This window comes from Triturus cristatus, chromosome 12 (assembly GCF_964204655.1).
Source record: "Triturus cristatus chromosome 12, aTriCri1.1, whole genome shotgun sequence".
NCBI lineage: Eukaryota > Metazoa > Chordata > Amphibia > Caudata > Salamandridae > Triturus > Triturus cristatus.
Genome location: NC_140595.1, coordinates 46,958,725 through 46,983,113, shown reverse-complemented (window position 1 = coordinate 46,983,113; position 24,389 = coordinate 46,958,725). Strand labels below are relative to the sequence as shown.

At 49.7% G+C, this 24,389-nt stretch overlaps 1 protein-coding gene across 1 annotated transcript in view; it reads right to left on the bottom strand.

Moving 5' to 3' along the window:
• Positions 1 to 377: 377 nt before the first annotated feature.
• SEMA6B (semaphorin 6B) overlaps positions 378 to 24,389 on the bottom strand; it is a 300,458-nt gene continuing 276,446 nt past the window's right edge. Inside the window, exons 15-17 of the mRNA XM_085638458.1 lie at positions 15,570 to 15,647; positions 14,445 to 14,503; positions 378 to 12,279 (exon numbers count right to left, since the gene is read on the bottom strand). Coding sequence (XP_085494584.1) covers positions 11,276 to 12,279; positions 14,445 to 14,503; positions 15,570 to 15,647 — 1,141 coding nt within the window. The 3' untranslated portion in view covers positions 378 to 11,275. The remainder of the gene's footprint in view (positions 12,280 to 14,444; positions 14,504 to 15,569; positions 15,648 to 24,389) is intronic.

The window sequence follows — 24,389 nt, the reverse complement described above, 5'->3', positions numbered from 1 at the left end:
TGTAACCAATTACAAACAAGTTTCACAGACACAGACCTCTCCTCATGGGATAGACACAGAACCTTCCTCAGAGGACACAGAAAGCTCCATTCTCTGTAAACAGGTACTCTGAGCAGTAGTTTGAAGATTATGGATGCCACAGCTAAAAAAGATTTTTTGGTCTATAGCGCCCTCCCCAGCAAATGTGTTGTATTAGAAGTTCTCTGCTGCTTTTTGATGGTCACTGCTGCCCCCTGCTGGTGGCGCCATTGAGCAGCTCTCTTACCTGGCCTTCTAGGTGCCCCAACCCTGACTATTAACATCTTCCACACACACAGGACAGAAGCACAGGCAGGTTCTCCACAGAGGCGATAAACACAACAGAAACATCATCTTATAAAAAAGAAGTTTATTGGCGCGAGCCTCTGCAGTTGCAGCATGCAGCGGGTCAGATCACACAAAAAAACAGGGTCCAACCGGACAACGCGTTTCAAGATTTCAGTCTTGTGTTTCTAAAAATGATGATGTACTTTTACTGAACAGTCTCCTCCGGCCATCCTCGCCCAACAGCATCTCCTCGCCTTCTGGACCAGAGGAAGAAGGGGCGGCTGCAGCTCCCATGGCACCCTGGCCCTGGTTACAGGATTGAAGATGAGGCCCCAGTGTCACCTGCAAGAGTCTTCGGGCACTTTAACAACAGAACAGTTCCTAGTGTCTGGGATCTAGAACGGTACTGGAGAAAAGGCCCTGGAGTGAACGTGCCATAGTCTGTAGACGCACAGCCCCCATAGCACCCTGGTCCTAGTACAGGAATAGTGGAATGGCCCCAGAGTGCACCAGTGGGGGGTCTGCAGCTGCTCTAACCACTGGACAGATCCTAGCACTCCGGATCTAGAACAAGACTGGAGTAATGGCCCTGGATTGAATTTGCCATACTCTGCAGGCGCTCACACCATCGGACCACCCCCATAGCACCTGGTCCCAGAAACGGTGACATGGCCCCAATGGCCGTGTTCTGGGGTATGCAGACACTCTAACCACCAAACAGTGCCTAGTTGCACCTGAGACCTAGAACAGGGCTGGCACTATGGACCCAGTGTGAATGTTCCATACTCCCCAGAACTTTACTAGCCCTACAGCCCCAAGTGTGCGCTTGTCAAAGCCCTAGAACAGGAATAGATACACGGCCACAGAGTGGACCCTCCAGAGTTATTTGTTTGAGGTCAAGATGTAGGGTCTGAAGAGTGTGCCAATGACTTAGTGCACTGAGAGAGCGCGAGTAAGAGATTCCAAGAGAGAAACCTAACCGCTTACTGTAGTAATGAAAAGGAAGGATTCAAGAGGCAGGACTTGACCTCTCAGTGTAGCTGGAAAGCAAAGCAGTAGATGCAGTGAGCAAGACTTGGGGCCTGACTTAGAGTTTGGAGACAAAAGTGACAGATATCCCTTCCGTCCAGTTACAAATGCATTACATCCTTTCGCACTTGTAATGAGGCAAGCCAGATGTTTGTGATATAGTAACATGTCTGCCACAGGTATGACTACACCTGCCACTGCACTAAGTAGGAGGGGGTGGAGAGTAAAGTTTGCATCTCATGCTGCAGATATTGAGAGGTCATTAGCAGATGCACTATGAATTTTAGAGGTTACAAAAGGTAGTAGTCAACCACTCACAGTGCTGAAGATGTTGGAGGGTGCAAGGTGTTTGAGTGAACTGTGCACTGCACCAGGGGATGTGAGCAGAGTGCATTAAGTATGCGTTATCCTCTCACTGCACTGGGGATATGCGAGCAGTGCTTAATTTGTGCCAGTGTGTGCAGGTGCTGGGCACTATCACTCATTTCTGCAGACAGGGATTTAGTATTCATCATCCGAATTTAACCCGAAGCAAGAGAAAGGAGGATAAGGAGAAAAGACAGAAAAACAACAAGAAAGGGAGAAAGCAGGGCCCACAAGAGTGAGGCAAAGAAATAGAAAGTGTGGGATGGTGGAAAAAAGAGGTATAATATGGAATCCAGATTCAGCAACTGTAGATTCAGTGTAGGGTGGTGAAAGAAAGAAGCATGATGTGGAATCAAGACCAGGCAGCCTCGGTGTCCATGAGATAAAGAGACAGGAAGTGTAGGGTGGTGGAAGAAAGAGGCGTGAGTGAGGTGGAATCAAGAGTAGATAGCCTCGGTATTCATGAGATAAAGAGACAGGAATTGTAGGGTTTGGAGGAAAGAGGCGTGAGGTGGAATCAAGACCAGGCAGCCTCTGTAATCACAAGATAAAGAGACAGGAACTGTAGGGGTGGAAGAAAGTGGCATGAGGTGGAATCAAGACCAGGCAGCCTCGGTATTCATGAGATAAAGAGGACATGTAAGAGATGGAAGAAAGAGACATGAGGTGGAAACACGACTTGATATTTGGAAACCCTGGCATTTGACAGAGTATTCACCTGTCTCCCAAGACAAATTTTGGGACCCTGTTCTTATTTCCGTTTCCTTTCTTTAAAAAAAAAATTAAGCACTGAGTGAGAGGTTGCAAAAGGTATGAGTTCTGCTGTCATTGACTGAGGAGGGGAGGATTCAAGAGGTAAACCTCTCACAGCATGAAAGGATTTCAGGACATGTGTCACTCGAAGAGACATTTTTTCTCAGCCTGCATAAAATGCCTGTGGGGCCATTAATTATCCCATAAACGGGTAGATAATGGTTGGTAAAGGGATTTAATTCCCAAACCTATGAGCGGCTGGTGTTCATTGCACCGGGATGGATCCACTCTCTGGCACCACAGGGAACAGCCACTAGGTCAACAGGAAAAGAGTCAGATACATTGCATTATATGTAATTGAATATCACATTTCTACCTCTTGGAGGTCAAGAAATGCTCTCTGGATTGTCGAGTAAGTAGCTGCTCCATATGCATCATTTATATAGAGTTTCAAAACCCTGCCATTGGCCATTGGTGGTTTAGCACCCTCCAGGTTTATTAGATGGCCACACGTCGTCTCTGCACTGACCAGGAGAGTTCCAGTGCTTAATTTGAGAAGAAACAAAATAAGTGCCACAGCCCTTGTCAGGAGACGCTGCAACTTGCACCATCCATTGCCCCTGACGTCACTGCCAATGACAGCACTGACACAACTACAGACCATCACATTCCTAGAAGTGAGACAATTCAGAATATTCAAGAAACGCAAAGCCATAATAATAGCTTGGAAGCAGGTATTAGTCTTGTCTAATGTATATTGTATTAATAAACAACTGTTGTTGTTCTTATCTGTAAATTAGACAAACAGCGCCACCATCTTGCAGGCTGTCATAAGTGCCGGTGTTGACAATTAAGTGCCCGTGCCGAGTACTGGAAACCACCGGCTCAAATTAGGCACTGGAGGGTTTTTCCCCAAAATGCCTACTCTATGCTCCCTACACTTCTATCCATGAAGATGGAAGCACACACTCGCCCTACACATAGGACTAAAGCAGGAGTGTGTAGTTTAATGACCAGGACTAGAAGAAGTATGGTAGGATGGCATCGCCCAAAGGCCGTGCAGCCATCTGGGGGGGCATACAGTGAGTCGTTGAGGAGTCGTCTGGACAGCGTATTCACATACGAGCATTTGGCGGAGGCAGTGTGTAGCGGGGTATACTTTACCGAGCGTAGCTGAATCACTGTTGAGAGGTTATTTAATAAAGTTGATGTTATTCCACAAGCAAACCTGCTGATTAACGAGGACGGAGGTGGGCACCAAAGTGAGAATGAGGAGGAAGGCTGCGAAGTGCAAGAGAAGGTTACTTGGAAGTGTGGAACAGAGTGAAAGGGACAAAGGGGTAAGAGTCAGGTGTAAGGAATGACAATGGAACTGCCGCATATATGTGTACAGCGCAATAAGGATAAAACATGACACATGCAAACTTAGTGCTGGAGAATGTTGAGGGACTGAAGGCAGTCCTTTGCCTCAGAGCGAACTGTCCCAAAAGTGTCCACCAAGGGCTTCCGCGGCTACAGACACTTCGGAACCCAAGCACGCGCACTCCATGAAGTCTCTGCAGAGCTTGACATCATCGGGGCCAAACAATGGCAAGGAAGTGGAAGGAACTACACTGCTTGCTGGTCTGAGAACATCTCAAAGACCCTCCATCAATTATCCAGAAGACCACTTCGGACACTACTAGTCATATAAAGGGTAAAGTCTTCAGGCTATGATGCACTAATCCTGGAGCCAACTCTTGGGTTGCGGGGCGTGCCTAGGTTCCCTCAAGTCTCAATCAATTCGCGTCTCAGGGCACAGGTCGGAGACAACCTTCTCGGTCACCCGATGACCCGTACAGCTCTGCAGTATTGTTTTTCTCCCCTGGGTTCTTTGCAGTTTTGTAAACCCGCTAGCTGGTGTTCCATGGTAAGTGTGCCTGTGGACATGTGAGAAATGCTATATGTATTGGCTTACTTTCTAGTGTATGTCCCCTGTTTTGGGCAAATACATTAAGATCAACCCGCCCCTGCCCAGCCGTTACTCAAACACTTCTATGGCGGTGACAATCACAGCTATGGTGCTAGATCTACGCTGGAGCTGTCCAAAGCAGGTCGATGAAGGCCGGATCCATGCCAGATTTTTAGGACAATAACAAATGATACATTTATTACCTGCAGTGTTTCCTATTGGAATTTGTGCACTTTGCGGGAACTCAATCAATCAATCAGTATTTGTAAAGCGCACTAATCACCACAGGGGGTATCCAGGTGCTGCCTCATGTACTGTATTGGTTAACCTGATAATCTGGCATGGAACCAGCCATCCTGGACTGATACTGGACACCCCTGACCTAGGGAAATGGCGTCTTGGAAAAGCATCTGAGGCCCAATGTATCTATGAGGGCAAAATTGCGCTGATCAGGGCCGAGGGCTGGCAGCTGCAGCCGCTTAGGGCGAGTAAGAGGGAGGGAGGCTCTGGTTTCGAAAGCAAACACAAGACCACATCCTGGTTACTCTCCCAGCAGACTCTGTCTGGGAAAATCCTCCTTTCTGGGAGCGGCACTTAGAAAAACAAAAAGAAACGCCAAGGCTTTGTGCAATCGATAGAAACGGAAAACAAGGTGATAAAAAAAAACCTGAACATTCACAGTCTCCTGAAAATCAAAGCAGAGAAAAACGTAGTACAGTAGAAATAAACATTCGGGTGCTTCAAAAATCTCCCGCATCTTCCCCAAAACTTGAAATCTTAACGCCAGCTGCCAAGAAATCATATCAAACGGTTGTGCTTCCGGGTTACAGAGTAAAGCGGCCTTGGCTTCCGGTTCAGAAGAGAGCGGCGTCTGCTGTGCTGTACAAGCATGAATGTCTCTTTTCGCACACCTCTGCTAGCCCTCTGCCATTAACACACAATCTCTGGGTGTTCCTCACAAACTCAGCTGCACACATACCTACACTGCTACACAATCGCTCCCATGGCCAGCCGGTGCCTCTTGCGCATGGCCATGCCTGATCATCACACACATGGTCAGATCTAGGACAGGGGGGTCTTGATTCTGTGTCTTAGCGCCTGGAAGAGAATATGCTCCGCCCCAATGAACAAGGAACTCCAGGAAGTCCAGCTTCTTGGGGTTCTTGATTAGGGGAGGGAGGGGCCCCACTGGTTATTTTAAGTGGAGTTCTTGTGTATTTTGGGGACTGTAGACTTCTTTTGGGTTTTGGGGAATGAAAGGCCCATCTGTATTTTGGAGGAGGTAGATTGTCACTGAGTTTGGATTCAGATTGAGCCTTTGCGATGATTGGTGATACGTTTCGGCGAATGTAGGGTTCTGTTGGCTGTTGCAGGACATAATTTCCTTCTCAGTTTCTGAGGATACGGGGACCTCCAGGGTTTTGGAGCATGTAGGGCCCTTCTGGAATTGGTAGGGCAATTTACAGTTTTATCAGAGGAAGTGGCAGTGCTTAATTAGTAAATAAATAAGTGCCAGGACTTTCGTAAGGAGACCACTGCAGCCTGCACCACGCATTGCCCCTACCAACACAACTACTAACCATCACACACCTACAAGTGTGACATTTTAATCTATTCCAGGCCCCCAAAGCTATAAGAATGGCTTGGGTGACAGGTATGGGTCACTTTTAATGTACTTTGAATTAATAAACTACTGTTGTTGTGCTGATCTCTAAATTGGATAAACAGCGCCACCATGTGGCAGACTTTTATATGTTCGGATGTTAACAATTAAAGTGCTGAGCACCAGAAACCACTGACTCAAATTAAGCAGGGGGTCGCGGCTTCCTCAGTTATAGAGGAGGTAGGTCCTTCTGAGTTTTTGAGAGCTGGAGTCCTGGTTGGGGTGTATGATCCTAGTAGCATGCATGGGGCTAAAGGGATTTAGTGTCCTTTAGGACGCTGGGGATCAAGTGTCCTTTCAAATATTTTGGGGCATTGAATCTGAAAAAGTTGCGTTAATGGGGATTGCGGCACTCATAGTACCTGCTCTTCTTCCTTTAAAACTCATTGGGAATATACGTACCGCATGAAGGGCTTGAAAAAGCACCTGTAAACATGCCGTCCCTTTCAAAACATGGTATGTGGGAGACCACGGCTTGAGCAACCACCCTTGTGTGCTGGCCCTCTCATATGCAAGCATCACCTTCTGCCCCCAGGGTTCATCTATATGTATTCAGCCATGTTTAGTTGGAGGGCAAGATATATATATATGAGGGATGCTCGGACGATGTTCTGCAGGTGGGAGAAGATGATTAAGATTACCAGAATCACCAAGAAATACTGCTTCCTTACTGTGTTAATCCTACAGTTAATCCTACCCCACTATTTGGGAACATGATTCTAAAACCCCCAAACGCTGGGCTTCAAACAAATAGGTTGCACTGAACTTTCTGGCCAATCGTATTTGCTGCTCAATGCATCCAGGTAGTAATGCCTACAAAGGGTATTTAAGGTAGCCCACCTGGCTGCTTTACAAATCTCAGTCATGGGCACATACCGACTGGTGGAGTAAGCGTGATGTCACAGAGGAGGTTGAATCCATCTTGTGTCAAATGATTTGAATGTCGATTAGACGGTCCACTTGGCAATAGTAGCCTTTGCGGGCCAGTCGCCTGCGTGAAGGGTAAAGACCACCCTGTAAAAATCCAGTTTGTGCAGAGTTTCCTCAGCAGAGGGAGAAAGAGGTCTAGGCTGGAAGACTAGAATGGGGGGGGGGAGGCCACATTTTGCACATTCCTCCAGTTGCCCTCCTATGGTGCCTACATCAGACTGCACTGAGAGCTTCCCCATCATCACACCAGGCTCATATCTCAAGTTACCATGCTTCGTATCCAAAGTTTTGAGTGCTGTAAGTTTGGGATGAGGTTGAGTCCATGTGGGTGCTGACTGCCTAAAGACACGCCTCTCCATTGCCAAACGTGGCTTTAGCAGTGCCGATGAGGTGAGTCTGGTAAAAGACTTGTGACAGCAAGCATGGGTGGAAGTCTCAAATCAAGCATTCCTATAGGCTTTTCCAAAACTGCATGAAACTGCTTAGTCAGGTGAAGCTGATCCTGGTGGCCGTCTGACCATGTGCAGTGTCTGGATCCACCTTGGGATTTTTGGTTGGTGTTGCATCTGGATTGGTCGGTTGCTCCTTTATTTGAGAAAGAGGAGCATCGCAGTGGAAGGACCGTGTTAGGCTGAAGTTTCCCTCGTCTTGTTCCGATTTCTTTGCCCAAGCCACCTACAAAGGGATCAGATAGCTTGGACACCATAATCTAGTCTGGTATCTTGTTTACTATATAGGTTGCGGGGTCCGTGGGGGGTCTGGAATAATATCCTCCTCAGGTGACCCGTGCAATGTTGAAATAGCCCTTCTGGTTGCAATAGACACAGCTGGTCAGGGAGGTGAAGACGATCAACATTCGTAGTGTTATGAATGTTAAACACTACAGACCCACGGACCTGTAAATTGGCCAAACAGGTTGTACAAGACGGAGGAGGAGTCAACTAAAAATGTTGTGGCAATGTAATCCATTGACAAGCAACAAAGGAATTGAGTTCAGGGCACTTTTGAGGAGCTGGGAACAGCTCTTCGGTGGAGCTGAAAATTACTGCGAAAGCTCAAGGTCTTGTCTCCAGGGAGAACCCAAAGGTTCAATGGAGGCGATTTACTATAAAGATTAACGATCATCCAGGTAAGGGGAAGTACTTGATGATGCAAACAATAGTTCAGAACCCCCGCTCTTTCCTAACCATCTCTCTCTCTCCCTTTTTTGCCCTTGGTGTTGAGATTTTTCTGATACACAGAAGAAGGAACGCTTGTGGGTGGAAAACCAGGAATTGCTCTCATGAAGATGCAACGACTGATATCCTGCCCGTGCGGCCGATTGTTTTCTAATCCTAACTTCAACGTTTGCAGAAGGCTCATTCTTCATGACCGCTCTCGGATTCCTGCACAGAATGTCAGGGGAAAAAAACAGATAACCTTTCCGCAAGCAGGACATGCAAAGTTTGAGTGGATCCATTGCGGAGAACAAATCACTGCACTGTGTGCATTGCCGGAAGCCAGCATTTACCCACACACATGGAAGAGAGAGAGGGGATTTTTTTTTCTGTAGCCAAACAAAATCAAAGAAGCAAAGGGAAAGAAAAACACCTCTTCCAGGAAATGTTTAGTGACTCATGCGTCCCTTGGTGGATCCTGTGCATGAGGAATGGACTCAAAACTGGGATTTTCAGTGTAACTGTTCCCTTACCTTTTTGTCTGTAAATTTTGCAACCTGGTAAAATTTGTCTTATTATATCTCAGTGTATGGCCTTACTATAACTAAGGTAACCAATCCAATTAGAGGATTGAATCCTCATGTTTTCAGAGTAGAAGGAGAAGGGAACTTTGTGTTTGTTTCAGTATTTATACCCATCCCTTTTCCAAGTACTACGGTACCTCCCAAACCTTTTTGAGCTTTTTCTGGATTCTGCCTTGGCTTCAGACATTCTCAGAAAGTTTGAAAGGATGGACATCAAGAGTCACAAAGGATGTTTCTGGATGTTCGAAGATTTAGTGCTGAACCTGACTTTTACTATAAGAACTCCCCGTTACTGGGTTTTAGAGGCGCTAGAGTCTCCAAACATTTTGGGTTAACAGTAGGGTGGCCATTCTAGATGAGGCCACTTGGCTTGGAAGAGTTCTTTGTGGCTGTGGATTTTACAATGGATTGAGATAGCCCTTTGATATTCTAATTACCTCCATTGGATTGAGGGATTCTTTCAAGTTCTAGAAGTCTGGCCTAAATTGGAAGTTTCTTGGACCCCCTGGATGAAGCGACGTTTTGATTCCCTCAGCAAAGAGTCTGTTTGATACAAGAGCATTGATTCTTTCTAGCTGTGGGCTTCAAGGTTTGTTGTTGGCGGAAACATGGATTGAGATGACAGAAGAGCCAAACTCCCTACTTTCAGCACCATGTTCCCTAAGCAGCTCCTACCGGGAAGTATTCAAAGTGAGGACAGACAGAGTCTGGGGTCACCACCCGAAGTGTGGGAGAAAGAGTACTCTTGGATAACCCTGCCCTACAAAGAAACGAGAGAACTGAAAGCAACCCGTCCCAGAGCAGCGAATTAAACTGTTGGGTATCCCGCCAAGGACGAGAAGATACAAGAAAGAAACCCATGTGCTAAAACCTTCGAGTGAGAGTTTAGAAATCACTGGGGTAGCTCCTGGACTCTCCCATAAAGGGACACTTGGGTCAGCACAGTAGGGACAGAAGGAATGATGTGTAATCACTGGGACATGCTTCATTTTCGAATGCGATATACCCTCCATACGGAGTACAGAGTTCTTTTGGTAACATCAAAGAGTGATACGTAACCGTGTTGGGACAACCCTTCCGCCAAAATAAGGAGAATAAACTTGAAGACACCCATTTTATTGAGGAACAGAGAGAACTCTAGGGCAACCACTCAAAGTGTGGGACAGACAACAGTTGGGTACGCCTCCCTCCCTCGAGCGAAAAGTTGCCAGGGTAATTGCCGCTCCCTCAACTTTAGACTGTGACAGAGAGGGAACACTTGAGTAACTCTCATATTAATTAACAGAGTTCTGTTTTGGTGCTCTGCCCAAGGTGGGCCATAGAGTCTTGGAGTAAATCTGACGCCTCTGTGTAAGACATCTAGAAAATCGATAGTCCCCTACAATGAACTCTGGGGCTTCCGAATAAAGTGGGACTGACCGAGATGTATGGCGTAATGGCTGAAATGTTTGATGCACAAACGGGTGGCAAGGCTGCATGTGTCTCAGGGGTTCAATGAGACCTAGAGGATGTGAGCTAGCTCCAGGAAGTAACAAGAAGCCCATATCAATGACTCCTCCAATTTGAGACAGTGAGACTGTCCTGTGTGTGTCGGAAAGCTTCTGGGCCACCAAGCACCCTGGCAAATGAATGCGCAGAGAGCTGTGAGCCAGCAGCAGCAGTATGCGGATGGACTGTGGGAAGGCAAACACTCTGTTTCAATGACTACTAATTGTAGGGGGCAGAGACGACTGACGCAGTGCCCCTCCAGAGCATGGGTACAGAGAGCAATGGACAATAAGGGACTTGTGCACGTGTGACATTTCAACTCATTGTGGAGTTATGGGCGCCTGGGGCCAGCACAAGCATATGGTGGGGCACAGGGCTGAGTGGGTGATTATCTAGGTAGTATGGAGTGCATGAGGACTCTAGGAAAGAGAACCTTGGTGTGGGCGAGGGGTAACCCTGTCACTACCTATCAAAGGTGGGGTACCTGGGCATACTAGGCCATTATATATGTATTGCGCACATGGGACCTCTGGGCAAAAGATCTCCCAGTTGGGGGTAAATAACTATGTTAGTGCCCGCCTTTGGAGGGGTGCAGGGGACGCTTGGGCACAGAGGTTCATGGCCAGCTCCGAGCACAGGGTGTTTAAGATTAGCCCTCTGGGTGAGTTCACTAGCGCAGCTTAGCTGCCAACGTTCAGCACCTTTCATGCTCCTTGTACTGCCCCTTCTGACCAGTACTAGCGCAACAATATGCCCAGACTGACCGCTGAAGCATTCAGAGTTCAGGGGAACGCTTGGAGTCTGTAAACGTCTGGTAACCCCTTTTCTGTGATGAGATGCTCCAATCCCCTCCCCCCCCAGGATTCAGACCCTCCGGGGAGCCGCCTGGAGGAGTGGAAGCCCGTTCCCCAGCTACTTCCGGTTCCTCTGAATCCTGCGTCTCTCCGGACATACACATATATAGCTATATATATTTATATATCTGTGTGTGTGTCAGAGCCACTTGACGCGTTGGGCAGCGTGGTCGAGAGAGACACATTGCCCGCTGTTATTTTAGGTGTGTCCGCTCCGTGACGTACTGGAAGAAGAGGCTGTAGTCCGTGAGCGCATGTGGCCCGCCCAGTGGGGTTGGAACTCTCTGTGGGTGGGGCATGTGCCTGAGGTATGGAGGGTCTGCAGCCTGCGGTGGGCGGCTCTCTGTGCTGTTAAATGTGTGGTTCCGCTTGAGATGAGTCGCCCTGGCCGCATTGTTGCTATTGCTGCAGTTCAGCCGGTCCATGTTCCAGAGAAGTGGGTCTGAATAATCCAGGTTACTGGTGGGTGCCGAGACAACCCGTCGGCGGTCAGGGCTGTCGCTGGGCGTGACTGGGTATGAGCTCCTGCCCAGGTTGACCGCAGGCCTGTGCTGCAGGCGACCATTGCCCTCCGCGTGGTCCCGGCCTCCCGCTGGCAAATAGAGCATGTCCAATGGAGAATCACTTCCCTCGTCCATTGACGCCTGCTTCAAGTGGACCTTGTGGTAGTTGATTGGGATGATCTGCCCGCTGCTGCCAACATGATGCAGGATTTGGGGGTGCCCGCCGTGCATCATCATGGCAGTGGAGCTTCCCGGATCCCGGAATGAAGAGTTCAAGTGTTGGCTCTGCTCCCAGTTTCCATTTTTCAAGCTGATCGGACAACGCTTTTGTTGCTGGGGCGTCTGCTCTGGGGTGGGCAGCACACCAGCATGGGGGTCATGCTGGTGGACTTCCAGACCCTTGTGCCAGCCATTCTGCCAGAGAGGCTCCAGCAAGTTACCAGATGGATCTCTGGATCGACGCTCTGTCATGTCGTCCAGTCGGCTAACGCTGGCCACTGACTCGCTGTGAGACAAGATGTTCTCCTTGTCCTTGCGCCGGGCCATCTCTCTTCTGTCTCGGCGGCCAATGAAGCAAAACACACCGAGCCCGGAGACAGCTGCACCAATGACGAAGGCAGCCACGCAAGACATCACCAGCAGGTTCACTGAAACCAAACCATCTGGCTCTTCTATGAAGCTCTCTGTCAAAAGACCTAAATGGAAGAAAGGACAAGAAAACATTGAGAGAAAGGTTTGCAACCAAGTCAAACGAGTCACAGCATCCTGTCTTCAGGTTATGGGTTCTACTCTCGGCAAAAGCCAAATGAGGAGCTAGTTCACTTCACCCCAATAGTGGTGGCCTGGATGCTAAAGGCAACCATAGTAAATGTGTTAATACCAGCTCCCTGGTGTACAGAGGGGTTGCAGCAAGAGAGTTCAAGTATCTCCGGGAAGATTTGGGAGAGCAAATTATATGCATGTCTACAAGACAATTGTGTATGTTTACTCAAGGTTGTTTGCAGGCTGGATCGAGGATGATTGCTCTGCCTCCCCATTCGCAAAACCACCACTTGGTCCACAAAATATCTTATTCTGAACACAAAGGGAAAAATTCATGTAGCGAGCTGAAATGGAACCTACGCACAACAGAACCCACCAGATGCCCTCCCCCAGCATCTCCATCAGAGGACCTCCCTAGCTTCTCCACCAGAGGCCCTCTCTGGCACAACGCAACTCCACCAGAGGCCCTCTCTGGCACAACTCAGCTCCACCATAGGCCCTCTCTGGCAAAACGCAACTCCACCATAGGCTCTGTCTGGCACAATGCAACTCCACCAGAGGCCCTCTCTGGCACAACACAACTCCAACATGGGTCCTCTCGGTTCCTGAGGAGATACTAATTTGTTTGCTGAGTCTACGACAGGGAGGACGTATCTCTTCCATCCTCTCCATTTGAGGACCTCTCTACCCTTCTAGGGTTCCCATTCGGGACCCCTAGCCTTGTGTATAAGGTTTCCTAAACAGTGACCATATCTCTTAGGTTGGTTCTACCTCATCTAAACTGTGACAACATCAGGTACACAGTTGGTACAATCTCTAGTAAACGGTGACAACATCACAATCTCGCCTATACAGCAAGCTCAGTCCCACTTAAGTAGCACATCCATATAACCCAGGAAGCAAGTACAATGTCACCTGCATGGTGAGTAACATATCACGTAGGCAGCGGGAACAGTCAGACGCGAGCAGCCAGTACGTCTTTTAAGTAGCAAGACAAATTCACTTAATCCACAAGGCTATCTCACTTAAGATGGTAGAATCTCATAGAATCAGTGAGCAAAATTACAATTATGCCGCTAGACAATTTCACTAAATTACAATCTACCTTAAGCTCTGAGTGCGACCTCCCTTGAGTAGTGGCTTCTCATTCAAGCAGTAATCACAGTCTCTCTTAAACCGCAAATAAAATCTCTCCTGAACATCCGAGAAAAATGTTACTTAAGTGACAGGAATAACCTCACTCAAACTGCAGCCACAGAGACATGTACGCTGCGAGTACAAACTCACTTTAGCAGTAAGTAAAATCTCACCTAAGCATTGAGTAAATCTCACCTAAGCATTGAGTAAATCTCACCTAAACAGAGTCTATTCTCGCCTAAGCATTGAGTAAATCTCACCTAAGCAGTGAGTATAATCTCACCTAAGGATTGAGTAAATCTCACCTAAGTATTGAGTAAATCTCACCTAAGCAGTGAGTAAATCTCACCTAAGTAGTGAGCACAATCTCACCTAAGCATTGAGTAAATCTCATTTAAGCAGTGAGTAAATCTCACCTAAGTAGTGAACACAATCTCACCTAAGCATTGAGTAAATCTCACTTAAACAGTGAGTATAATCTCACCTCAAGCAGTGAGTATAGTCTCACTTAAGCATAAATTAAATCTCACCTAAGCAGTGAGTATAGTCCCACCTAAACATTGGGTAAATCTCACCTAAGCATTGAGTAAATCTCCCCTAAGCATTGAGTAAATCTCAACTAAGCAGTGAGTTAAATCTCACCTAAGCATTGAGTAAATCTCACCTAAACAGTAAGTATAATCTCACCTAAACATTGAGTAAATCTCACTTAAGCAGTGAGTATAATCTCACCTCAAGCAGTGAGTATAGTCTCACCTCAGCATAAAGTAAATCTCACCTAAGCACTGAGTATAATCCCACCTAAGCATTGAGTAAATCTCACCTACGCATTGGTAAATCTCACTTAAGCAGTGAGTATAATCTCACCTAAGCAGTGAGTATAGTCTCACCTAAGTATTGAGTAAATCTCACCTAAGCATTGAGTAAATCTCACTTAAGCGGTGAGTATAATCTCACTTACCGTCGCAGTCCCCTAGGTGCGCAGTGTTGACCCCAGCGATATCCTGTTCAAAGCTGACCCTGAAACAAATCAAGGTCATTGGTTAGATTTACAGTTACATGTTGGGCGGTGTAGCAGCAGCACAGGTAGGGCTGTCTAGCGGAACACACACAATGGCACTGGCAGGACCCGCTGGTGAGCTTGAGTGGGTTTGGCACATGAAGGAGGAGGGCCCTTTAGCATTATTCAAAGAGAGGTGTGGCCCTTGCACAGGTAGTGCTGTCCAGTAGTGCATAAAGAGGTAGTAATGCACTGTAGTGATACGCACAGGTAGGGTAGGCCATCATGCGTGAACACGGTGAGTGGTCATAGCATATGAATAGGTAGGACCCTTGAGCAGTATACACAGAGGGGCGTGGCCCTCACACAGGTAGTGCTGTCCAGTAGTACATGAAATGGTGTGACACATGCAGTGATAGGCATTGAGGGACTTGGCACAATTACAGGTAGGTCTCCCTAGCAGTGCACAACAAGGCACTAGCCCCATGGATAGGCAGGGCCTCAGGGCTGTACTCTGTGAGGTGGACCTCTTTAGCAGTACCCTGAAGACCCTGACGTGTGCACAAGCAGTGCCCTGCAATGGTACTTGGGTGGGACCCACTGCTGTGTGTGGCACATGCGCAGGCAGTAAGTTGCGGGTCTTTACTTGGCGATTGCCTTCCACATTCACTGATCAGTGGCTTCCTCAACCTCATTGTGGCCTTCTAATTAAACCTTTATTTTTTGCCCTCGCTTCACACATGTTTGTGTTTTCCTTTCCTTGGTTCCTACATTCACCAACGCAGCATCGCTTCTATCGATGGCTTAGTAAGAGCTGTTTGGGCTCCAGTGTAAGCCAGGAAAATGGGTCCCTTTACTGCTGGTTGGGAAGCAAAAAATTTAAATGATCAGAGTTCAGTGGGCCTTTTGGCCCTCTGGGCCCCGGTGTCACTGCACCTACCGCACCATTGGCAGATACACCTCCGGCTTCTGCAACTCTCATTCCATTGTTTACTGTTCTTCTCCCTCTGTACCCCCCTCTCCCCTCTCGGGCCCTCTTATATATATATATATCCCTTGCTCTCAGTGATCCACTTGAACAGTTACCTTGTACCCGGTTCCAAATACGAGCAGGTCCCGTCAGGAGTCCAGCCGCAGTAAGGGTCCCGAATACTGAGACAGTTCCTAGAATGAAAACAACAAACAATGAAGAGAGAAAATATTCATCATTCTGAGGAGCATAGAACTTTGTCTAGTCTTGATTCCACCTCCTGCCTCTATCTTTCACCACCCTACACTTCCTGTCTCTTTATCTCATGAATACCGAGGTTGCCTGGTCTTGATTCCACCTCACGCCTCTTTCTTCCACCCTACACTTTCCGTCTCTTTATCTCATGAATACAGAGGCTGCCTGGTCTTGATTCCACCTCATGTCTCTTTCTTCCACCCCCTACACTTCCTGCCTCATTATCTCATGAATACAGAGGCTGCCTGGTCTTGATTCCACCTCATGCCTCTTTCGTCCACCCTGCACTTCCTGTCTCTTTATCTCATGAATACCTAGGCTGCCTGCTCTGGATTCCACCTCATGCCTATCCCCCACCCCCTACACTTCTGGTCTCTTTATCTCACTCATGCAGGTTCTTTGTCATCCCTGCTTTCTCCCTTTGTCTCTGTGTTCCAGCCTTTCACTTAATTGTCTCCTTGTTCTAATTTTCTGTCTCTTCGCCAAAATCTGATGATGAAAAATAAGTCCTGGTCCCCAGCACCAACACAAAACCAACACTAGTTATTCCACGAGATAATATTATGTCCCAGCACATGAGGTCAGTTTTGAGAGCTTTCTCACTGGCTTGGCCAGGATCTGTTTGAAAGTCCTCTGCACCAGCATGTGGTAGGCCTCCAGAGGTAAAGGCCTACTATACTGAGAAAGGTTCGCAGCGCTACACGCCTAAATAGGCACTACCTACAGTAAGACAGGAGAGAGAGGAAGAGAGGATGAGGAGGACTCGAGAGGAGGAGACGGGGTAAAGAGAGCGTGAGAGACTGTGTAGGAGAGGGTGAGAGACAACGGGGTGAGGAGAGTATGAATTCCAGGAGGGAAAGAGCGAGAGAGCCAGGGAACAGGATAGAGAGAAAGAAAAAGAGTGTGTGTGAGAGACAGACTGGAAGACAGGTCCAGAGAGGTCAGTGGGAGAGAGCTGGAGACAGAGTTATCAAAAGAAAATAACAAACAGTGTAGTTGTTACCAAGAGATGGAGCGAAAAGAGGGAGGCTAAGAAAGACAGAGAGTGAGAAATGAAGTGCAGAGTGGTGAAGGAAGAGAGATCAGGAAAGTAAGTGAGCGAGAATGAGTGAGACGGACAGATGAAGACAGGAGAAGAGATACAGAGGAAGAGCAAACGGAGTCAAACATAACCAGAGACCAATGGCAAAGTGAAAGTCGAGAGATTAGACGCATAGATACAAATGTAGACAGACAGACAGACAGACAGACAGACAGACAGACAGACAGACAGACAGACAGACAGACAGACAGACAGATAGATAGATAGATAGATAGATAGATAGATAGATAGATAGATAGATAGATAGATAGATAGCTAGACAGATAAAAGCAGTAGAGAAGAGAACGAGGGGTGGGAAAGAAAGACAAGGACAGTCAAGTAGAAAAGTATAGGGAACGAATGGGAGAGTTAGAGTGATGGTTAAGGATGGTAAAAAAAAAGACAGAAAGCGACGTGGGGAGATTGAAAAAGATAAGAGAGAGAGAGAGAGAGGAAAGCGCAAACAAGCACAGAGGGGGAAAACGACGTATGGGGCGATGCAGATGTTTAAATTGCAGCTGCACACACACACACCAAGCACAGAGGTAAACGTGGGCATGTTTTTGGTAGGTTGGACAGTGGGGCTCACCCCCATAGCCCCTCTCTGTCATGTAGCAGATGAAGGCGATGCTCGGACCTTGCCTTATCCTTCTCGAGGGCTCCCCGCTCCCAGAATGCTCCGCGCCTGCCCTCTGCAGCGGCGCACTTTCATCCGCTTCCCCAGGGCCAGGCTGACACCAGCCTGTAAATAATTGAGTCTCCAGGCCCCCTAATTGGGCAGAGAACTGTCGGCGGCTGCAGGAGAAGCCGAGATCACTCTGGGCCCCAAGTTTGAGAAATGCCTTTAATAAGCTCCTGGAATATTTCCAGAATGTTCTACAGGGAGGAGCGCGAGGCCCCACGGAGACGTCATTACCACGAGCTCTGGGGCGGACTGAGGCTAGCTGGAAAACAGGAGGCCGGCTCCAACCAGAAAGGGCTGGGAGAGCATGGGCAGAGGGCAGGTGTGTGGGGTAAGGGCGGTAGGGTCCAGGTGAGGCAGAAGGATTGTAGTGTGAGGGCCAGGAGGGTAGTGTGGGTGCCGGTAGAGTACAGGTGGGGTGGGAGCCAGAGGCGCAACTAGAGCCACATTTCTGGGGTGGGGGTTAATAAATATTTTTTTTGGGGGGGGGGGGGGCCTAATTCTTCCAGCAATAGGCAAAGTGGAGATGTAGGGGCTATAAGAAGGGGTGAAAACACAACAAAGCCCAATGGGTGTTGGTTGCGCGCCTGGTGGGAGCTGTGTAGGGTGAGGGCCAGTTGGGTACAGGTGAGATGAGAGTAGTGTGGAGGGGGAAACACCCTTTACAACACATAATTTTTCATTCAATAGCTTTACCACCCATCCTTTACTACTCAATGCCTTTATCACGCCTGCCTTTTCAGCGAAATTGTAAGTATATATAAGGTAAGTGATACCCATATATATATATATATATTTATTTTTTTTCAACTCAAAAATTCACTGAAATACCAAACGTTACAGGGTGGTTATAGTTAGGTTCAAATGTTGCACACACAAAACCATAGAATTTCAGAAGATACAGTTCTAGTTCTCTTAAGAAAACTATAGCTCATGTCCTAAGGTAATTATAACTTGCATCCCCGCCGTGCACAGTTTTCTCATCAATAATTTTATTGCAAATGTTGCAGTGATATTATCAATTAGGTTATTGAAGATGTCATGACTGATGTAATGTGTGAAGTAATTAACAGTACAATGACCCAGGTGACTCCATCCCCCGGGGCCTGGCCAATGTCTGAAAGGGGAGGGGGCATGCAGCCTCCTTACAAGGGTCGATTTTGGCCCCCGAGTCCCCATCCCCCAGGCCCGGCTGATGTTTAAATGGCACAGTCCTCCTCCCATAACCATTAATGTCCCTGGGACCTCATCCCCAGGGACCCTGGCCTAATATTTAATAGGGAGGGGGGCATGTGCCCCACTTTCCGGGCCAATTTCAGCCCCAGGAGCCTCATCCCCAGGGTCCCAGCACCTATTTAAATGGGGAGGGGCGTGCAGCCCTTCCTCCCTGGGTTGACATCGGCCCCATGGACCTTATGCCCTGAGGCCCGGCCAATGTATAAAGGGCGCGGGAGCACGCAACACCCCTCCGATTTCGGCTCTGGGGACCCTACCCCCAGGACCCGGCCACTTTATAAATAGTGCAGCCCCCTCCCTGAACCATTAATGGGCCTGGGGACCTCATCCCCCAGAGCCCGCTTGCATGCTGTGTCCCAGGGAGCTCAACCCCAGGACATAGCTACAATGCGGACAGGGGAACCTGTGTTTGCTCTCCTGTGGCAGGAGAATTTTTAAATCTCCTGCCAAGCAGGACCAAACACCAAGTCCGCCCCCAGCTGGCGGAAGCTTCAAATATGCTCCCGCCCTCTGGGAGTGGACCTTAGATTTGTTTCCCTGCCCGCAGTGATGCAGGCAGGGAAATAGATCTAAATATTGCTCCCGCCAGCAGGTAGCTGCATAATTAGCTGCTCCCTGTGGTGGGAGCAATACCAGCTTCTGCTGGATGCGGAGAGCTGGCTGGAGCCACGGGGGCCTGTTAGCTCCTCCCACGGCCCTCAATGATAGCGTGGTGGGTGTCCTGGATAGGGACCAGGACACCCACCAATTCTTGCAGCGGGCCAAAGGGGATGGGGTCCCTGGGCCGAAATCAGCCAGGGATGGGGGCAACATGCCCCCCTCCCCCTTGAATATGTTGCCAGGCCCCAGGGAATGGGGTCCCTGTGGCCAAAATTGGTCTGGGTCACTTGCCTCCCTCCCCATAAAAATTGTGGCTTGCCCTGGAGGATAGGGTCACTGGGATCATAATCGCTCAGCCCGGGGAGGGGGAACCACGTGCCCCCTCATAACATTTGCTGTTGGCCCCAGGGATGGGTTTCCCAGGGCCGAAATTGGCCCAGGGAGGGGGGCCGCGAGTCTCTTCCCCATAAAATCAACCTGGGGAGGTGGGGGGCACAAGGCCCCCTCCCCATAAAAATTGTGGCTGGCCACGGGAAATGGGGGCCGCTTGCCCCCTCCCCAGACAAGGATGCTGGGCCCCTGGGATGGCAATCAGTCTGGGGAGGGGAGCCACGTTTCCACCCAAATTTGCAGCTGCACCTGGGATGGGTTCCCCAGGGCCAAAATCGGCCTGGGGAGAGGAGCTACGTGCCCTTTTCCCATAAAATGAGCACAGGGAGGGGGGCCACGAGCCACCCACCCCATAAACATTGCGGCTGGCCCCGAGGGATGGGGCGCCTGTGTCAGAAATTGGTCGAGGAGGGGGGTGCATGCCCCCGTCCCCAATCAAGCACCTGTGCCCCTGGGAATGGGTTCTCCAGGGCCGAAATTGGCTTGGGAAGGGGAGCACCGTGCCCCCCTTGCCCTACAAATATAACTGGGTCCCTGGGGACCAAATTGGCCCTGGGAGGAGGGCCGCGTGCCTCCATCCCTATAGAAATTGTGGCTGGCCCCTGAGGGATGGGGTCCACAGGGCCGAAATCGGTCAGGGAGGTGGGCCACATGCCCCCCTCACCAAACAAGCACGCCAGGGCTTGGGGTCCCTGGGACCGAAATCGGCCTAAGGAAGGGAGCCATGTGCCCCTCCCTTAAATATTGCACTGGCCCCGGGGTCCCCGGGGCCAAAAGTGCCCCCTCTCCTTACAAATATCACTTGGCCCCTTGGGATTGGGTCTCTCAGTGCCCCTTCCACATATAAATTGCAGTTGACCTGGGGGATGGGGTCCCCGCGGCCGAAATCAGCCTGGGGAGGGGGTTGCATGCCCTCCTCCCTGATACAAATTACAACTAGCCCCGAGGAATGCAGTCCCCATTGCCAAAACCAGTCCGGGGACAGGAACCACGTGTCCCCCTTCCCTTCAAAATTGCACTAGGCCCCAGGGGATGGGGTCCCTGGGTCGAAACCGGCCCGGGGAGGGGGGCCCCATGCCCCCTCCCCCATACAAATTGTATGCCAGCCCAAGGGATAAGTTCCCCAGGGCTGAAATGGGTCTCGGGAGAGGGACCGTATACCCCGCCCCATAAAATCGGCCCCAGGAAGTCCTCTTCTCATAAAAATTGCGGCTTTCCAGGGGATGGGGTCCCCAGTCCAAAATTTGTCAGGGGAGGGGGCCACGTGACCCCCCCCCCCATATAAATTGTGCCGGATCCTGGGGATGTGGTCTCTGGGCTTAAATTGACCTGAGGAAGGGGGCCACGTGTGTCCTTCCTATAAAAATTGCAGCCGGCCCGAGGGATGAGGTCCCTGGGGCCTAAATCTGCCTGGGAGGGGGAATGCGTGTCCTACTCCCCATATAAATTGTGGCTGGCTGGGGGTCCCCGTGGCCAAAATCGGTCCGCGAGGGGGACTATGTGCCCTCTCCCCAAACAAGCACGCTGAGGCTTGCGGGCTCCAGGACCGAAATCAGCCCAAGAAAGGGCGCTATGTGCCCCCTTCCCATAAAAATTATGCAGAGTCCGAGGAGAAATGGTTCCCCGGGCCAAAATCGACCTGGGGAAGGAGGCAACGTGCCCCTTTAACATAAAAATTGCAGCGGGCTCTGGGGGATGGGGATCTCGGGGCCTAAATCTGCCCGAGAGGAGGTATGCGTGCCCTCCTCCCCATAGAAATTGCATCTGGTCCCAGGGCTGTAATCAGTCCGGGGAGGGGGGCATCGTGCCTCCCTCCCACAAACAAATTTGGGCACGCCCCAGGGGATGGGGTCCCCGGGGCCAAAATCAGTCTGGAGAGTGGGGCCACGTGTCCCCACCCCCTTTAAAATTGCACCAGGGGATGGGGGTACCCAGGGGTGAAATCGTCTGGGGAAAGGGGAGCTGTGTGCTCCCCTCCCCATAAAATGTGACCTGGGCTCCAGGGAGTGCGATCCCCGGGAGGGGGGGCAGCGTGACCCCCTACAAATATTGCTATGTCTCCGGGGTCACAATTGGTCTAGGGAGGAGGGATGCTTGCCCTCATCCCTATAGATATTGCAGCTGGCCCCAGGGGATGGAGTCCCTGGGCCAAAATCGATCGGTGGAGGTTGGCCAAGTGCCGGACCGGGGAAGGTGGCTTCATGCCCCCACCCCTTCAAAACTGCACGGGCCCCGGGGGATGGGGTCACCAGGGCCAAAATCAGCGTGGGGCAGTGAGGCTGTGTGTCCCCCTCTCCCTTCAAAATTGCACCAGCGATGAGGTCCTCAGGGCCAAAATCGGCTGGAGGAGGTAGGGCACGTGCCCTCTCCTATTACAAATATCACCTGGCACTAGGGGATGGGGTCCCCAGCGCGGAAATCAGCCCAAGGACAAGGAACGCCTGCCGTCCTTCCCATAAACATTGCAGCTGGCCCCCAGGCCAAAATTTGTCTGGGGAGGGGGCCACTTGCTCCCTCCACAAACAAGCACAGGCCCTGGGGGATGGGGTCCCCGGGACCATAATCGGCTTGTGGAGGGAGGCCACTTGCCACCGTCCCCCTTCAAAATTGCACCAGGCCCCGGGGAATGGGGTCTCCAAGACCAAAATGGGCCTGGGGAGGAGGGCCAGGTGTCCCCTCTCCAAAAACGCATGCTGAGCCCTGGGGATGAGGTATCCTGGGGCCGAAATTGGCATGTGAGGGTGGCCACATGACATCTCCCCATAACATCAGCCTGGGGGGCTAAAGCCCCCTCTCCTTAAAATTGGTGCTGGCCCCGGGGTGGGTCCCCCAGGGCCAAAATCAGTCCATGGACGGGGGGCTGCATGTCCCCTCCCCGAACAAGCGAGCTGGGCCTCTGGGGATGGGATCACTGGGGGCCAAAATTGACCCAAGAAGGTGAGCAGCATGCCCGCCTCCCCATAAAAATTGTGGCTCTCCCTGGTGGATGGAATCCCCAGAACCGTAATCGGTCCTGGAGGGGGCGCCTGTGACTCCTCCCCATAAACATTGCAGTTGACCCCAGGGATGGGTTCCCCAAGACCGGAATTGGTCCAGGGAGGGATGGTCACGTGTCCCCCTCCCCATAAAAATTGCGGTTGGCCCCGTGGGATGGGGTCCCTGGGCCCGAAATCAGTCCAGGGGGACGCGTGTCCCTCAGTAGGAAGCTGGCTTTTTATCTAGTGTTGTTTATTTAAGGGCACATCATGCAAAAAGTCGAAACGACCCTTATGTGTTTTACAGGGCTTTATTTAATAATCCCGAGTGCTCTATTTGTGGTAGTGTGATCGAGCACTTTAGCCTTATCAGAGAGGAGTTTAAAGCATTTGTTGCACACTCACAATCAATAAATGATGCTCAATAAGAAATCCGAGACTAATCTAAAAAAATAACATAGATTTGTATATGGTTTTAGACACCAAGATCTTTCAGAATATTTTTTGTACTTTCAGAGATATTGATCTTTCAAATAAATAGCAAAAATACTCGAATAACAGTTTTTGAAGCAGAAGCCTCGAATGTGGTAATTCTATCCTATGGGAGGAAAAACATACACACCAATCATACTTGCAGTCAGAGTTTGGGGGTGCCCTGTTAGACTTAAGGTGTTAGGGGGCCAAGGTCCAAAGAACCACCAGCAGTTTTGGGTTACTTGCCTTAGGATGTCTGGGTACAGAGGTGCTGGTCGGGATGGCAGCCTCGAGCGCTACACCGTAGAAGTCAATGGGGACCTGCAAACAAAGGCTGTAAGGGGGGACTTGAGGGCAAGTCCGGATTAACCCAAAGGGAGGCTGTAGGAAGCTGGCATGTTATGTAGTCGGCCAATGTAAGGGTACACCATGGAAAAAGTCCAGATGACCCTTATTGGTCTTATTGGTTTACAGGGCTTACTTTAATAATCCCAAGTGCTATATTTGTGGTAGTGTGGTCGGGCAGCTTAGGCTTATCAGAGGAGAGTGTTACACGCAGAGTCAATAAATGGTACACACACTCTAGAAGAAATCTGAGACCAATTTATAAAAGATAACATAGATTTTTATATGATTTTAGACACCAAGAGCATCGGAATCAGGCAAGTACTTTCGGAATTATGAATGTTACAAGAAAACACTAAAATACACAGATAACAGTTTTTGAGGTCTGAGCCTGGAACACAGTAATGTTATCCTATAGGAGGAAAGCCATATACTGCAAACATATACTTGTAGCCGAAGTTCGGGGGTGCCTTTTGGAACTTAAGGTAGCCAAGGTTCAAAGAATCACCAGCAGTTTTAGTTTACCTGCCCTGGTGTGCCCGGGTGCAGAGGTGCTGGATGGGTGGGTAGCCTCGTGCGCTATACTATTGAAGTCAATAGACACCTAAAAACCAAGGCTGCAAGGGGGGACTTGTGGACAAGTCTGGTAGAACCCAAATGTGGCCTCGGCTTGTGAAGGTTTTTGGAGCACGGGGCGCAGTCGGTTGTCGTGAACCCAGGTTGTGGTGCTTGGGTGCAGAGGTGTTTGGCTGGCTGACCACTTGCGTTGGAGGCTTTCACGATTCTCGGTTAGACCAGTAGAGGGGAGGAAAGCAAGACAGTAGGGCCACTCTTGGTGTAAGCCTCTTTGTCCTGAAGTCCCTCATTGTGCAGGTCGCTTCGACGGCGGTGGTGTCAG